This window comes from Barbus barbus (genome assembly GCF_936440315.1).
Source record: "Barbus barbus genome assembly, chromosome: 19".
NCBI lineage: Eukaryota > Metazoa > Chordata > Actinopteri > Cypriniformes > Cyprinidae > Barbus > Barbus barbus.
In genome coordinates, this window is record NC_136747.1 from 3,337,282 (window position 1) to 3,355,993 (window position 18,712).

Below are 18,712 nucleotides of genomic sequence, written 5' to 3' on the forward strand. Positions count from 1 at the left end.
TAAATCAGATGGTTAGTCACGATACAATATGATATTGTTTCTCATACCCAGCAATAGGACATTTGCCAATATCTCAAAAAAATTATACGATAATATTACAATACGATTATGATATTATATACCTAGTTTAAACAACCACCTACATTTCTATTAACTCACAAATGCAACCAAATTTTGTCAGCTATCCCGAGCAAATGTGGAAAGTGCCAAAATAGGGTGCCTATTTATACTACAGATATCGATATTTTGTGCATGGCATCGATACAATTTATCACATTTGATCGATGTATCCATATCGATGAATCATTACACTCCTAATAAAAAGCATCTGTAAAATAAGTATATACAAATAAAGTTACTTTCTCCAGAGGGCACCTCGGTGCAGGAAGGAAAAGGGTTAGTGTTTTGGACCACTGTGCACATCGCTGATATATGTACAGTATGCGTGCACAAAACATTAGACGAAACAGAAGGGCAGGTAGCATTGTTAATATTTGATAAAGACTCCTTGTCATCTCCAACACCTACAGCACTGACAGCAGCAAAATACACATCAGACGGAAAAAGGTGGATTTTCAAATCTGCAGCGCACAGTGGCATCCGTTTATCTCATTGCTCTTATTTGCTGTATTCAACCCACCCAAATGTTTGGAGCATTAACATGAAACATCAAAATACTGCAGACAGGAAACAATTGCTGGTTGGCATACAAGCGGAAGCGTCTCATTTACACCAGTGGGACGATGTTGCATACCACGTACGAATGTGTTTTATCAGGGCAAGCTCAGGAGCGCAAACACAAATAACAGAAAAAGTCCTTTTCATGTCTTACAAAAGCCTTGGAAAACCAAGGAATGTTGACAATGCCATTCACGTCTCGTACAAACCCCTGGGGAATCTCCGAGAGGCACTCACTCATGCATCTCCTCATGAATTGGGCCGCACGCACTTTAAAATCCCTGTCAAAACAAAACCTGAAAAGCTCTCAGTAAACATTCAGTTAACATTTGGACATCGGACGTTTGGGGGACGTTATTCACGAATCTGTTGATGATCATGTTTAAACATACAGTTGGTGTGTTGATGACTCAAACCTGCAGGGGGACTTCAATCTGTCTTAATGATTTGCTACATCCATTAGCAAAGCATGTTAAAAAACATGTCAGGTTTCTTGGCTCACTGAGCTGGATCATGAACGGGAAGCTACTGAAGGGATACATTAACGAGCATACTGTATGCAGTATGTGTGCAGGCGGAAAGACTGCGCCCCACAGCAACTCATCCAGGGCACTGTGGTTGAGCTTATATAAAGTGTTTACCATGATTTGATTGAACATTTGATTTGATTGATCTGAGCAGCTGTGCTCTGAGAACAAAAGAACATTACGCAACACAAATGAGGTACCAAATAAACAATTAAACTAATCAGCTAGCAAAACACGGCTGTACTTGGTGGCTAAAAAGATAGAACCACAAAGACAAGTGAGAGCCAAGAGAAGACCACTGGGAATGGGACAGTCATGTGCAAGTAGTTAAGAGGACAGAAGATAAATGATCATCTACTGGGCAAGTGTTTGGAAAAGAGTCAAAGTCATTCCTAAGCTCATTACAGCAGCCTGCCACAACAAGACTGTTACAAAACCCACTGAATATTTACAACTGTTTCTTTTATTTCTTTCATTCTCTTCTCTGTTGTTTATCTTTGTGTTTCTCCTTATGTTAGTGTTATCGATTTCAATTAGTCTGAGCCAAAAACACCAGCAACTAACATGCTGGTGAATAGAATTCTCCATTTGACAATGCATAATATATGTGTGTGTGTGTGTGTGTGTGTGTGTGTGTGTATGTGTGTGTGACCTTGGACCACAAAACCAGTCATATGTGTCAATTTTTTGAAATTGAGATTTATACATCATCTGAAAGCTGAATAAAAAATATTTCCATTGATGTATGGTTTGTTATGATGGGACAATATTTGGCTGAGATACAACTATTTGAAAATCTGGAATCTGAGGGTGCAAAAAAATCTAAATACTGAGAAAACCACCTTTAAATTTGTCCAAATCAAGTTCAAAAATTAAGTTTTGATATATTTACAGTAGGAAATTTACAAAATATCTTCATGGAACATGATCTTTACTTAATATCCTAATGATTTTTGGCATAAAAGAAAAATGGATAATTGTGACCCATACAATGTATTGTTGGCTATTGCTACAAATATACCCCAGCGACTTAATGTCACGGTGCACACAGCAGGGAGGAACAAGGAGACGAGGATTTAAACTCAAAACACAGTCTTTACTGGACATCAAGACATGGCAGGACAAGGCAAGGCAATGCTGACACAGACAGGAACACCGGGGAGTAACGAGTAGACCAGACAAAATGGCACAACACAGACAGGACTATAAATACACAGGTAAATTAACAGACACGGCTGGACAAAGATAAACTACTAATGACATGAAACGAGAACAGGAAACAAACCAAATATGGGCACAAGAGGCAGGAACACATGACACACACGACAGAACCCTAACACTTAAGACTGCTTTTGTGCTCCAGGGTAACATATATATATATATATATATATATATATAGTGATATATAGTAATATATAGTATATATATAAATGAGCAATATCATACTCATAGAAGTGAGTGCCGTAGGTAATCAGCACGAGTGTGTAAATCATTTATAAACAACAACAGAGTATCTTTAGAAGCCCCCTTTTGTGCAGAACTACTTCCTTGCGCCACAGATTCAAATCTAAAGTTGACAGTTGAACAGCTGAGCCCAAGCCTCCGTTACTATTTCCAAAACATCACTTTAGAAATAGTAACGAAGGAGCTTTGAGTTGCTTCATTGAAAACTTATTGTATTACTGTAATAAAAGCTTGCTGTGTTAGGTAAAATAAGCATTATGAGAGAGAGATGGACTGAGCGGCTGTGATTACCTGCATCTGATACAGGCATCTCATTCTCCTAACGTTACTTACAATTAAGTTTAAATGTCCACTGAGGAAAGCGTTATCTTTGTCAATATCCTTTCATTTGATTTCTGATGACAGTGCTCAGTGCATTTGTAAGCTGCGTCAAGCTGTTGTTGTAAGTACAAATAACTTCCGTTTAGAAAAGCGTTTATTTAGTAAAATATTTACTGCAGCACTGACTCGTAAAAACAGTCTGTTTTCGCCATCTAAAGGCAGAACAATGTAACTAAAAACACAATCACGAACACACACACCATGTCTCAGTACTAAACTCAGTACTTATTATTTATATAAAACACTAATAATATTTAATAAACAACAACAACAGCCATCATAAGTTGTCAATGTTACAGTTGCAATTCAGTCAACTGTAAGCAAAGGAACCGCGATATACAGCACTGAATTTACATAAACATGATCAACTTTTGCCAAAACCATTTGCTCTGGAACAAATAATAGTTTAATGAAACCAAAGACTGGCCGTTAGATTTAGATTTAGATTTAGATTTAACCAGTATAGATACATTAGAGGCATGGGTAAATTCCAGAAGATCTGCCCGCGGTGAGGCGCTCTCTGCGGGTGTAATGAGCGCTGAACTGCTGCTGAACCGCTGGAGATCCTGTCTCCGAGAACGTTGAAGCAAATTTTCAAATAGACCTTATCTTTATTAACAAACCGCATCTTTTCAGTCCAAGCAAGCGCATTCTCGCCTAAAAAATCTTTAAAACTGCATTCCGTGACACAAAACAGTATCATTTTTAAATTATAGTGGATTTGGGTGTCCGTCATGACACTAGATCGCCAAAAAGTAGATAGACCCGGCAAGAACAAGCGGAGTGATTCAATTGTGAAAGAGCGTTCCTGTAGCGATACTAGTACAGTATATCACGGTTCTCAACCAATCAGATTTGAGAACCAGAACAAACTGTTATCATACAAATGAAATGTTAAAATTTTCTATGTATGATACTTCGCAAACTAAACAAAGGTGATTGGCCAATCAGAACTTGTTATTGTAACAAGCTACGCACAAGCAGAAGCAAGTTTTCGTCATTTTTTGCAAAAAAAAATTCAAGTCCAACTTTTTAAATTCTTTAAAAAGAAGACACCTGAAGGTATGATGTTTCCTTGATTAAAATTTAAAGACATCTAATTTTTCATTAAATAAAAATAGACAAATTTTGTAATTAGTATTTAAAATTAGCTACAGGTCTAATATAGTATAGAGTAAGATTGCTTTCAATATTACATAAATGTGTCCTTGAAATAGCATCAAATTATAACAAAACACTCCTTTACAAATGGCCCTTGAAGCCGTATTTTAATTGTGTGGTGATGAAAACATTCAGTTCAGTTCTAACCTTCAGAAACACAATGAAAGTTCAACAAAGAAAAGGAGTCTGCGCTGACCTTTCTCCAACACTTCAGTTGTGTTGTCTGTCCACTGCAGTCTTCTGTTTGGACCATGTGTTCTCCCTGCATAATGACTAGTCTCCTGATGCTCAAGAAATCCACCATCAATGCCACTGGGTGAATACTGGAAAGCCATTGCATATAGGATGAAAATAAAGGGGCCCAGGGCAGTTCCCTGGGGTACCCCAGTGTGGCTCAAGATCCTGGAGCCTCAAATACTGCTGGCTCTAAGAAAGGTAGTCTATGATCCTGAACACTTCAGAGGAATCTATATAGTTACCAGGCTTTCACTGTTCAAGCGCTTTTATCCATATGCACTTACAACTAATAACAATTATCCCTCATTTCTAAAAAGCATCTGCTAAATGAAAAAAACAACAACTTAGTACTTCAGAATTCTAACTAAAGTCGGCGCCAATAGCCTTGGTATCCTAAAGGGCAGCGCATCGACAAACAGCACCGTCGCGCTCTGGGTGTCCTGAGATTGAGTCCTGGTTTGTGAACCTTTTCTGATCCTGACCTCCTCTCTCTCCCACTTCACTGCATGATGTCCTATCAAAATAAAGGCAAAAATGGGAAAAAAAAAAAAAACAAAGAATTTCTAAATAAACACTTAACAGTAGAATATGTGTAGCTGGCTGTCATAGTTTTTAGAAATGAGAGCTCTTCTTCACACATACTAAATTTGCAGACTACTCTCTTCACATGCATATGTAGCTCATGATGAAAAAAAAGGTCTTTAACATTTGTTCATAAAAATGCACAAAACATATCCTATATTGTCCTACTACTGTCTTGCAACAATTCAAGTTCTTATCCAAGATGAAATTTTATGTTCGTATGTGAGTAAACATTAAGGCTGGATCGCACCAAATTTAAAATTAATTGCCATATTGAAGACGTGGACTTGTGGAGTGTTTGCAAGCTCATTTATGAGTCCAGGTCATGTCACAATCACTTTGCTTGCATTTTGTTCCTGCTTTTAGTTCCTAAAAGTAAGATTAAGTTCAGCATGATTCAAAATGTGTTTAGCTTTTGAGAGTGTTGTCATATTAATTCAAGTAACAGAAAACATATTTCTTTGTGATTTGTGACATTTTGTCTGCTTGCTTGGCTGTTCTGTTCTTTTCTCTTTATGTTATGCCAGATATGAAAAACATGTTTATGTAATTCCGTCTTTATTTGCACAAGCTTTAATAACTGGAAAAAAATAAAAAATATAGTCGGCTAAGCTTTCAGTAAACTAGTCTCATCCTCAGTGGTCTCCCTTGTCACACGCTGGCTGGGATGTCTATCAGAAGCGATATCCCTCTAGGCGGAGCTTGACTTATTAAAATTTTAGGACCCTCTAAGTTAAAGCAAAGCATCTACACGGCCAGCTTTGCTAAGCCTGACGTCCACAGAGCCTTTAGTTGGCAGCTAACTGTTCAAATTGGTTTCACAAATGTGTCATATCAGCCTCATAGGGAGAACTCTACACCAGCCTTAGTGGTGACAGCGAGTGCTGGAGCAAACTGATCCAGATCCTTTGTGTTTTCCCAGGTAGGATTAGGAGGAGGGGGAAATGATATCCTTAATACAAGCTGCCGCCCCATGGGCCTGACTGCTGATCTCATCTCTACAGACCTGCTCGGGTACTCATGTAGCACTCATGCGCTCTCTCTCATTCATCCATTCTATCTTTCATTCATTTCTTTTCCTCTCTCTTTCCTCCGCTGTCACCCAAAGGGAGCATACGTGAGTTGATTTAATCCGTGTGAGCCGGGTGTAGCTGCCCGAGAGGTTTTCAGTGACCCGTGAGCCATAACTGAGACAGATAGAGAGCATGAGAGGGATGGGAACAAACAAATCAAACCAACACAGATTACAGAACAGACAGATGGAGGGTAAAATATGGATGTACATTACCAGTCAAAAGTTTGAAATGTTTTTGAAAGAAGCCACTTATGCTCACCGCTCTTATCCATTTATTTGTTCAATACTGTGAAATAGTATTACAATTTAAAATAACTGTTTTCTATGTAAATATATTTTAAAATGTAATTTATTATAGTGATCAAAGCTGAATTTTCAGCATCATTACTCCAGCCTTCAGTGTCAAATGATCCTTCAGAAATAATTTTAATATGCTGATTTTGCTGCTCAAGCAACATTTCTAATTATTATCAATGTTGAAATTTTTTTTGCTGCTTAATACATTTTGTGGAAACCACAATACACTACCATTATTTATATATATATATATATTATTTTTTATTATTTTTTTTTTTTTTTGGAATATACTTTTATTCAGCAAGGACAAATAAAATCTAACAAACGTGACAGTAAAGACATACAGTATATAATGTTACAAAATATTTATATTTCAAATACATTATGTTCTCTGGACTTTCTATTCTTCAAAGTATCCTGTATAAATGTAACATGGTTTCCACAAAATTATTAAGCAGAAAAAAAAAAAAAAAAAAGGGTGCTGCTGACCTTTCGTGATCAAATCCACCCATACAAACAAACACAAATGACTGTGGCTTTAATTAAACATATTTTTGCTTGTTTGTTTGCTGTGATGCATGTTCACTTCAGCTGTTGGTGAGAAAGGTATGTTTCACTTTTTTGTGATCCTTTTGGTGTGAAAAGGCCTTCAGATGGAATCAGCCTAGATTTGAGAACAGCCTTGGTATTGCAGGTGCACCTGTGATGCTTTAAACACCTCTCTATGTAGGCAGCTCACTACAGAGTTTGTAATTCATCTGCTCTGCTGCCTCATTATCTGCTCTTGACAATACAAATGCAGCAATTTATCTGCGTCTTCATGTGCATTTGTATCTGTTCCTGTTCCTTTACACAATTACACACGACATGCATCACACACTTACATATTATGAATTGCAGTGTCATAAATGACTGCAGGCAATTACTACAAGTTAACTACAGTTGACTAACATGCCTCGCCACATCTCCAAACACCTCAAATTTACCATATTCCATGTGTATTCCACCACAGCACGTCTGAACAAACCAGACACCATTCTCCACAGAGGAAAAAATTAGTCTGAGAGCAAGCAACAGAACCAGAGGGCTAAGATAATTTCTTCACATTGTCTGTCTGGGAACCCTGTGGTGCACTGTGAGCGAGTGTGTGTGTGTGTGTGTGTGTGTGTGTGTGTGTGTCTGTGTGAGCGAGCATTGATCATGGCAGAGCTGTAATCTCATTAAGGCTGGTCTGATTTATGGAGAGAGGAGCGATACAGGTCAGGGTTATGGAAACCACACCGGACCTCCTCTTTCAAACGGGTCACACACACACACAAGCGGGGGTCAATTGACTCTGTGCTCATGTACACACACACACACATACTCAACTTACTGATCATTATGGGCTTTTTGGAGAGCAAATGAGGGGCGAGTTATTAATCATAGCCTTTAACAAGGTGACAGTGTTCTATGCGCTAACCATCAGAGGAACAAGTGACTCAATAACACACACTTTGACCAAAGCCAAGAACTGAAGATAATAGACTATTTAGTGGTGGGGAAAAATATGCATTTGCTCTTGTGTGTGTATATATATATATGTGTATATATATTATATACACACACACACACACAGGAGTGGGTCTAAAGAAATAATGTACATACCCAGTCCTACTGTGTGTCAACATGTATTATGTATTATCCATGGAAACAGGATTTTTGTTGATCTTTTGCAATAAAATTGTTTATTGTACTATGCTGACACAATCTATAGATCCCCTTCCAGTCCTCCCAATGAACATTTATCAGAATCAGAATAAAAATCAGAATCAGAATCTAATCAATCTAATCTAATTTAATCTAATAAAATCTGTCGAAACTAAACCAGATTTTTTTTTTTTTCAAAATGTTTTTTTATGGTATATTGAAATCAGAAGCAGGAGTGATGGACTTTCACAGGTTTGCCAACTTTTCAGTGGCATGTTTATTAACCAAAGCGTTACTAAAAAACTGTTCACCAGTAGTGGCAATTTTTATTTATTAATTAGTTTGCCATAAATTCAATGCAAATGCATATTTTTTGCAAGGATAAGCATATTAACATGTGACCACCTATGTTTTATATAAATTAATAAAATTGAAATAAAATGGAATATTCAGCAACTGTACTTGGCCCAGCTAATGATGAATAACAGAGTAAACTATTAGGAAGGTTGGCCAATCGCAACATAAATAATTTAAAGAAATGCTCTTAAAGGTACAGTAGCAAAAAACAGCCAGTTTCAGATCGTCAAGGAAAGGCTAACATTTATTACCGTATTTTTGATACATTTTGATACAAGTTTGAGGTCAGCGGGTTATTAATATATTAAAACATTTATTCAGCATGGACACATTAAATTTATCAAAATTTTCAGTAAAGACATTTATAATGTTACAAACTATTTTAAATCTGTGTTCTTCTTTTGGAATTTCTATTCATCAAAGAAAAAGTATAGCACGGTTTACACAAAAATATTAACGAGCAAAAACAGTTTTCAACATTGATAAAAATCAGAAATGTTTCTTGAGCAGCAAGTCAGCATATTAAAATGATTTCTGAAGGATCACGTGACACTGAAGACTAGAGTAATGATGTTGAAAATTCAGCTTTGACTCAAAGGAAAAAAAATATTTTAACAATATATTGGAATAGAAAACAGGGTAACGCTTTATTTTAGGGTCTCTTAACTAGTTGCTTATTAGCATGCATATTAATAGAACACTAGCCATTTATTATTAAGCACATATTAATGCCTTATTCTACATCCCTAATCATAGCCAATATCTAAACTTAACAACTACCTTACTAACTATTAATAAGCAGCAAATTGTTGCCGGAAACAGTTATTTAAAATATAATAATATTCCACAATATTACTGGTCTTACTGTATTTTTGATCAAATAGATGCAGCCTTGGTGAACATTAGAGACTTCAAAAATATGACTGACCCCACACTTTTGAAAGGTATTGTACTGTACATCAAATTACAAGTACATTAAAGTACAATCAATTAAGTCAATGTACTTTTTTTGTTTCTCTTCGGTATATTAAGTAACAGCCAGTACTTTAATCTGTAATAATTGTAAAAAAAATAAATAATAATAATAATAAAAGAAGAACTGCAACTTGCAACAAAAAAGTCAACATGCATTTGTGTGTTTGTGCATGACATTGGTCTCACCTGGTACTCGCTGGGCCAGAAGGTGCTGACAGCCAGCTCCACCTGATGCCACTGCCGCCCCTGAGAGCCGGACACATTCCACACGGCATTTCCCCGTGAGCCGCCGTTTACACGCACATACACGGTTAGGACCCCGGGACTGTGTCCGTCACGGCTGTACAGAAAATAACTGAACTGCACACAATGTGTGTCGTTCTCACTCAGCGGACGTAACATGAGCTGAGCCCGCTGTCCTGCACCATACTGCGAAGAGTTTACCAGCATGTAGGAGCCTGGAGAGAGACAGTGAGAGAGATATTGTTACTAAATAAAACCGAATCAACCACTGTGTGTGTCCAAGTAGTACACAGAAGTGTTGTATCATTCCTTAACAAATCAGACTTTCTGAACAAAACGGTTGCGTGAATTATACAACGACACAGTCACTTACTACTGGTGTAATAATGTAACCTTCAGAAAGAGTCACTGAAAAATCCCCAACACTAATACACATTTATGAATTACACTTCAACTTTTGTGTTGGGTGGCTGGGATGGAGCTCTTGCTAAGCTCACAGTTATACACAATGAGCATAAATGATTGCAGTGGCGTTGGGGCAGGGCAGAGTTCACTGTGGCTAATGTAGTTTAAAACAGGTGTAATCAGTGCAGTGATGATGGCAGCTCTGCTTGGGTACTCCACCATTATTAATCATGCTGACACAGTTATTAAACCTCTAATGTCTGCCACCAGGGTACCACAAAAACGACATTGCATACAGCGAGAAACTAACAGGTGCAAATTAAAGAAACCCCAACAAATGTTTCACAGACACAACACAACAGTCTCAGTGACAGGTAAAATGATTTTGATTGCTCAATGTCTTGAGGACATTAAATGCTGTCTTTCTTTTCTTTCTTATTCATTTTTGCCCCAGATTTGTACTTTTCCATCCTTCAATGTAAATCTGTGGATTTATCATTTGTCATGTGAATATCTCAAGTCTAGTTGCTTAAAATAGTCCTCAAGCCACATGGTTTAAGGTTTCATACCTGTCTGTAGAACAAACAGTACAGAATGACAGTTTGGAGAATAATAATTCATTTAACATGAACAATAACAGATCTAATTTTAATGTTGTGTCTAGGATGTGACGCTTTTCTGAAGCTTGACATGTTGTTTTCAGGGCTGGATTTCAGAGAAATTACAGTTTTCTTCTAAACAGGTGGCAGGCATTAACAATAATTCTGAGTCTCTTGCTTTTTGTATTAGTTTTACAATTCATAAAAATAAACGTAAAGACGTTATAACATATGACAGGAAGGCTCCTGCTCAGATGGCCTTATTTATCAACTGAAGAACATCTATTTATTCATTTATAAAGGCACCAGAACCCACAGAGACTCAATAAGCCAGAGTGCAAGAACAGACAGGCAAAGCTAAAGAAACAAAAATAAGGATCCAAATAATTTTTGATGAAAAATGAGACAGTCCTTGTATAACAGATTGGTGCCGTGACCCGGAAAGGTGTGAGGGCAGCTAGAAAAAGCTATACAGTATATATAAACTTCACTTTCTTGGTCTCAAGAGGTGTGCTAGAGGTGTTTAGCACACTTCTTTGTGCAATTGTTTCCAATGCCGGGTGAAGTTGGTTTGCATGCCTCTGAGAGTGGTGCGGGGTAGCACATTGGTGCCATGACCCGAATGGAGTGTAATGAAGGGAAGCTAGTGGTCTTTAGTGTACTTCTCAGCACAATTGCCTCCCATGCCTGATGACGGTATCCCAGTCAGGACCGATTACACCTACAATAATAGTACAGCTTATCTTTCCCCTTACAGAAAAACCACATGGACTACACATGTTGAAAATCACATGCACAATACGTGAAACATGTGTAACCCATGTGAAACATGTGATTGTAATGTGATTTCAAAGGTGAAATTCATGTGTGTTTTTTTTGTTTGTTTGTTTTTTATGTAAGTGTGTAATGAGGCAAATCTAGCTAAAAAACCATTACAAGATTGACCTGTAAAAGAAAATTGTTAAATGTATCATGAAAGGTAACAGATAAAACATTTACTACATGGATGTTTTCCCCTGTATTTTAAATATATGGGGACATATACAGAGCTTTTACCTCAAGACCCTGCAGTGGTCAAATTGAGCAAATTGGAAATACCACAGTATCATACATTCAACATATTAATGTTCAACAGTTTACACGGTAGCACAAAGTACTAGAGTATGAACTGCATGGTAGCACCATGGTATATGTCCACCCAGAAAATAGAGCATGTACCAAAATAAAAAAAAGAAAAGAAAAAAGGCACATATGGTCCAATAATTGTAACTTTTTATTACTGAAGTCCATTGCAAATAACTTCCATCGAAGGTCAACAGCTGCCCTCCATCTGCATTTGACATTTAAAGCATGTAGTTTCTTACGCTTGACTGTTTCAAACAACAACCCGCTGAATAACAAGCTTGCAGCTCCATCGTCCGGAAGAGAACATGAGTGTTTGTTTTTAGACTGACGGTCAGGTTTGTATGCATGAGCGCTCTCATGGAACGGACTTTAGAGCCGCGGCTTAAAGAGAACAGAGGATAAAAGAAGCTTCTTAAATCAAAAGTCCATCTGACAGTCTTTATGCAGATCAGGGCCTGAATGAGCATCAGTGCCTGCAGTGAATCGCTATGACAGTCACAAATGAAAAAGTGTTGCATTCTGGGAGAACTCACAGCAACAGAATAAAACTTTTAGATTTACGGGCAATTTTAGCACCTTTGAATGCAGCATTCTGAATAGAAATCGGATGCAAAACTTGTGGTCAGATAACGTCAACTAATAAACCTAATGTAATTTTTCATGCTTAAAGTCAACATAGAAAGAAAATGTACTCTTATTTATTTTATAAAGAAATAAATAATTACATAAATGTATTTAAATACTATTTTAGTTTATATCATCTATTATAGTTATTAATATTTTGAATTAGCTTTAGAATTTGTTTTAATATTTAATATAATTTTAGCAATTTTGTTAAATGCTTTTATCATTTTTATTATCATTATTATTATATTAATTTTAGGTGTAATTAAGTTTTAGTTCAGTTTCAGTTTTCATTTATTTCCATAAAGTAATTTTAGTGCTTCAAATTCAAACGATTACTTTAGTTTATGTTTCTCATCTAACATTTTTATATTTTATCTCACATAGGAAACATTTTACCAACCAGAATTGAGCATTGTGGATAAATGCATAATAACAGAAAATAATAAAAAAAGAGGTTACACTTTATTTTAAGGTGTCTTTGTTACAGTGTAATTATACATTTAAGTACTGAGTAATATTAATTAACTACATGTACTTACTATAAGGTTAGGGTTAGGCTTAGAGGTACTTACATGTAATTATGCATATTTAAGTGTTATCATAATAGTAAATGCATGTGACATGTAACAAGGACAACTTAAAATCATCACTGTTTGGAACACATTGTGTTTCACTCTGAAATATGTCCCATTATGGAAGGAAAATTATTTGTAATTGCTGGTTCTTACTGACTTTAAATACATAATTGGTTTTTCAAGAGCTGCCACTTTCTGTGGATAATATTGTTAAGCTGATCAGTCTGTTTTAACATACTGAAACATACCGAAATTGTTTCAAACATCCTAAATTAGGATGTTCAGAACCAGAACTCTTCGATGGTCGGTATGGCTTGAGACACTTCAAACTCTCCAAAGAAATAATAATAATAATGTCTGAACCCAAACACCTCCAACGTACAATCACATCTCCGCTCGCACCCGCCACACATGCTGCTGTAATCACGGCTGAGCTTCCTCAGAAGCTATTAATTTCCCTGTCCCCCTCCTTCCTCTGGAGGCGCATGTAGGAGCCTGCCTCCTCTCAGCTGAAGGGTGTGAGCGCAAGAGACTATAACCCAAATGAAATTTTTCACACGCTCGTTTTTCTGGAGCCCATTTTCAGGCCCTGACAGGTGGCGGAGGAGAGACAGGAGGTCAGACAAATGAATCGTGGCAAAGCGCTGCTGGAAATCTGACTGTCCCTTATTTACTGATAACACTTTATATAATGAAACGGTGCAGCGCAGTAACCTAAAGATGACGGGAATCTGCTAAAAGAGCATTCTGAGTTCAGACCAATTAGGGGGTGGGCTATCCCTTTAAGACCTACAGACTTACAGATATAAATATATATTTATGAATGTAGAATATGTGCTTTACAAGCACTATTATACAGCCAATATGTTAATAATATGCACGCTAATAGTGGTTGGTCCCTATACTATATATATATATATATATATAACACTTTAGTATAGGGACCAATTCTCACTATTAGCATGCATATTATTAACATATTGGCTGTTTATTAGCACATATTCTACATCCCTAATACCTAAACTTAACAACCACCTTACTAAATAATAATAAGCAGCAAATTAGGAGTTTATTGAGGCAAAAGTCATAGTTAATGTTTTTGTGTTTTTTTATAGAAAAATTATATTATTTTTTATAAAATAACGTGTGATCAATTAAATAATAATAATACTAAAACATAAAATAAAAGTAAAATAGTGTAAAGTGGATAACATGGAAGTCTAGAATATTGCTGTTGTTGTTTTTTTATTTGACGCCTTAAACATTATTTTAAAGAAACCTTCAAATTACATAAATTACATACATGCACCAAATTTTAAGGAGACTCAAATTTTATTTGATTTATTTGAATTTTATTTGAATATTCTTACCATAACATATTATATAGATATCATCATTATTATTAAGTTCAGTATGGATTTGGATTCGAGACGTTCCACATGTTTTTAAACGGCTGTCTGCTGTGCCATTGTGTTACGCATAAGGTCATCCACCCAGAACACTAGTCCCAGCTCTAAAACAACAACTGAGGCTCTTTCTTTTACAGCACAAATAGCACCTTTATCTTGTACAGCTTACGCTTTCAAAAATATACAAGCTGCACTTTTCGGCTTTTTTAACACTTTAAGATACTTGCCGCATACACTTGATTTCTGAATGCAAGTGTCGACACTTTGAGACATTAATTAAATGACAAGCACAACTGCATGAAGATTATTAGCACACCGTATAAAGTCTACTAACATTAACAACTTGACAGGTAGACAACATCAGTTCCCGCCTGTTGCTCCTTTAATTAACTCTGATAATAACATAAATAACATACTAGAACATACATTACAAAAAGAGTGTCCTTATTTGAAGTTCAGTCATTAGCTCATTAACTTTACCATGTTTTGTTGTCATCTCTTGCTCAGTTCAGTGTGGCAAAGAAATCATGTATTGTAAAAGTGTGTGTACAAATAGACTTTATATCAACGTCACTGTGGCCTTAATTCTAGAAACAGCCCTCCAAAACAGAGAAACGCCTGCCAACAAGATTCCCGTCCTCCGCTAAAACTCGTATGAAGTTGGTCGGGAGCGCTAGAGGAAAGTGCGAGAGAAAGCGGGTGGGTGGGAGGGTTGGATGAGAGAACGACGGAGAAAAATCTAGAGAGAGAGAGAAAGAGAGAGCTGAAAACTGTCAGTGCAGAAATATTTTCCATAAATTCATAAACGCTGATAAGGCCTCATCTTTCTCCCATGTGCCCCGGCCAAGGACGAAGGAACAACATTAGGAGATTAGGAGCAGCGCTGCATTTCCATCACCCCGCCGAGAGCCAGACCCGCGGCCCAGCACACGATCTTATCAAACACACACAGAGGCACGGGTTTCAACTTCATTTCCCTCCTCCGCTTCTTTAAAAACCCTTCTCAACCTCCGCCATCAACAATCTGCCCCTGCTGTCCTGTGTTTCATCAGACTGATGCCACTGCTGTTCTATACTATTTGTATCGAAATACACCCACACACGCTATTTATGCATACTGTATACATAAATACACACATATACACAGTTCTGGGTAGTAAGTGATTGCATGTAATCTGTATTACGTAATCAGATTCCAAAAATAAGTAGTTGTAATAAAATCATATTACATTTTAAAATACATTTCACTAATGTATTGATGTTTCAGAACCTGTTACGTTCATATCAGTGTCTATCCAAATGAAAAAAAATTAAATAAAAGTTTAGCGGATTAGAGCTCTGCTTTATGTATGAATACTAATGAGATCACGCTGGTTTCATGGGCACGCCAGCACAACATTCAGATGTAAAAAGTGGAAGCAAAAGTACCAAAATGTGCATTTTAATCACTGTTTTACATCAATGGTTGTGATTCTTTTGGAAGCGGCAGGGTAGCGCACGCTATCTTTGAGAGTAGCTGTGACTGTCGAGTGTCAAATCGGCCTTGATCTAAATAAGCTCATTAGTTCATCCCACGGTTTAAAACTAAATAATTACTTTGTTGCATAAATTCCCGCTTCTTGTGTTGATGTGACTTTACTCCGAACCACAGTCACTTTGGCTGGTGTTTGAAAGGCAGCAGCAGCAGGTCGCAGGGAAAACCTTGTCTTTTTTACGCAACAAAAAGCAAATATCATCCGTTTATATCATCTCTGCTTTCATTCTCATTTCCCTTTCATCCTCTTCCCCTTCCTGTGTCACTCTCGTGGGTTTAAACCCTGCAGGCTCACTGCCTGCGGTCTTTGGAGCTTGGAGGCGATGCAGATTTTGGCATTTACGGAGCTGCGGGCTGCTCAGGCGGTGCTTGAATAGGGAGTTGCATGAGAATGGGTGAAGATGGTAATGCCAGCTGGTCAGAGACGCTCCCTGGACCCCGGCAAACAATCACAGATCTCTTTCTAAAGCAGCGCTCACCGGATTGTGTGGTTTCTGAAAAGGATTTCCTTCAAAGCTCAGAGCACAATGAACAAAACTGTCACATCTGGGCAAGGGCGCCGTGAGTGTCTCGGAGGAAAATGCTGATCTAGGATCAGTCCTCGGATGTCCTAATCTGTGGGTTGTGAAATTCAAAAATTTAGTGGCTTGGACTTGACTTGATAAGCAACCAAAACCAAGGTTTTGCTATGGCCACTAGTTTATCAGCTACAAATTGTACTAAATACATATATGCTACAATGTGAAGTGACATTCAGCCAAGTATGATGACCCTATTCGTGCTCTGCAGTTAACCCATCCAACGTGCACACACACAGCAGTGAACACACACACACACAGCAGTGAACACACACCCGGAGCAGTGGGCAGCCATTTATGCTGCGGCGCCCGGGGAGCAGTTGGGGGTTCGGTGCCTTGCTCAAGGGCACCTCAGTCGTGGTATTGAGGGTGGAGAGAGCGCTGGACATTCACTCCCCCCACCTACAATCCCTGCCGGCCGGGGACTCGAACCCGCAACCTTTGGATTACAAGTCCGACTCTCTAACCATTAGGCCACGACTTCCCCCGTAAAGTTTTACATTGTAGAGCCTGACTCTATCATGGGTTTGATTTCCAGGGAATGCATGAACTAGGCCTCTGAAACTAACTCAATTTTGACAGGAATATGACCAGAAACAGAAACTAAATCAAATTTAATAGTTCCGAACAGAATCGAAAATTTGAAATTGCCATTAACCGGTTAATAATTGTATTTTATCGTTCCATTTAATATTTGAATTTTGCAGTCAATCAATCAATCAATCAATCACGAATTCAAGTAGTATGCAAATGTGACGCGGACGCATTCGATGAGTGAAATGCCTTGCGCTCAGCTATAAATTCATCATAGGTAAGTCTCAATGGCGTTAGTTTATCCAATGATATATCACAAACCACTATTGAAGTGAAAATGATTGGCAGGTAATGTGCAGATTGTTGGGCGTTTTGAAACAAGCAAAAGATTGCAGGATAGTATAGAACACAGATGCACAACAATAAAACTATATACATAAATCATTAAAAGATTAACAAAACGGAAAAAACAAAAAAACGGTTCATTGCGACGCAATCCAAAGTTTGTTTTCTTTATATTGCATAAGCTTTACAAATTTCTTCTTCTTTGATTTCAACAAAAAACGGCATGTAGTATATTAAATAAATGTTTAGTGTTTGTGTCTGGTTTGTAAGTAATCAAGAGTGTAGTGTTTAGTGCATATCTCTCTTCATTTGAATATATTTTCTTATAGACCCTAATTACACATTTAGACTACATCACTAGTTTAAAGACGGGCTGTACTTTGATCGTTACATGAATTATTAATGATGCAAAACTCATATCCCATCCCTAAAGTCCTTACAGGATTTTGTTTAAACTCAAACGGGAATAAATATGTTTGAACATGATCAGCCTGTGACTTCATGCATACTTTATTAGCATGTGCTTTTGAAACTAGCACAAGTAAATATGCTTTATTTTCGTAATATTTCTAAGTAAATAAACATATTTATTAAAATTAGTTTTTCATCTTTTAGAACTTTCTAACACTGTTGGAAAAGAGTTGAAAGCAATGCAACTTTATAATTGATCTAAATGGATGCATGAATTGATGGACTTCACTGCACTAAGCGTGTGTGTTGAGTGATTTTGAGAGGTGTCAGTCTGAAGCTTTAAAATGCTGGATGGCCTCTTCCACCGAGCAAATCAATAGAGTATTAGCCGCCCAGAGCTAACTGTGTGTCTGAGGAGACTCCAGCTCTGCTATAACTGGTGACTGTTACAGACTCATTTTCTAACACTTTCCCTGGAGATACACCTGAGATACTCTTCAGAGAGGTGAGAAAGTGTGGAAGAGAGGAAAAAATGACAGACATTAACGGCTGAAACAAGATGGGAACACAGAAATCATAATACGTGCCACACTGACATGATCAAATCTCAGTTGAGGAAGCTAATTTCACAGACTACAGTCAAGCTGTCCAAAGCCCAATGCACGCCGTGTGGTTTGCTCTGTCTGTACGATTGTTGCTTGTCAGGTTGTGCTGTTATGAAATGCCCCTGCGGTGTCTGCCTTGGGTAAAAGCCTACTGTGTAACATCACATGTCATTTATGACTGTACAACACACATCTGTGAAGACAAACGGTCATGACTGGCAGCGTTAGAGTCTGGAGCATGTGAAGGCTGGGGGAAAAAAGTCTCAGACTTTCCAGTAATCAAAACGGATTTGATGTAA

The 18,712-nt window shown here is 37.4% G+C and overlaps 1 protein-coding gene across 1 annotated transcript in view; it reads right to left on the minus strand.

Moving 5' to 3' along the window:
* Window positions 1-18,712, minus strand: part of LOC306885840 (receptor-type tyrosine-protein phosphatase U-like) — a gene marked incomplete at its 5' end in the record, with an annotated part of 272,816 nt that overhangs the window by 150,752 nt on the left and 103,352 nt on the right. Inside the window, one exon of the mRNA XM_079442620.1 lies at window positions 9,610-9,881. Within this exon, the coding sequence (XP_079298746.1) occupies window positions 9,610-9,881 (272 nt within the window). The remainder of the gene's footprint in view (window positions 1-9,609; window positions 9,882-18,712) is intronic.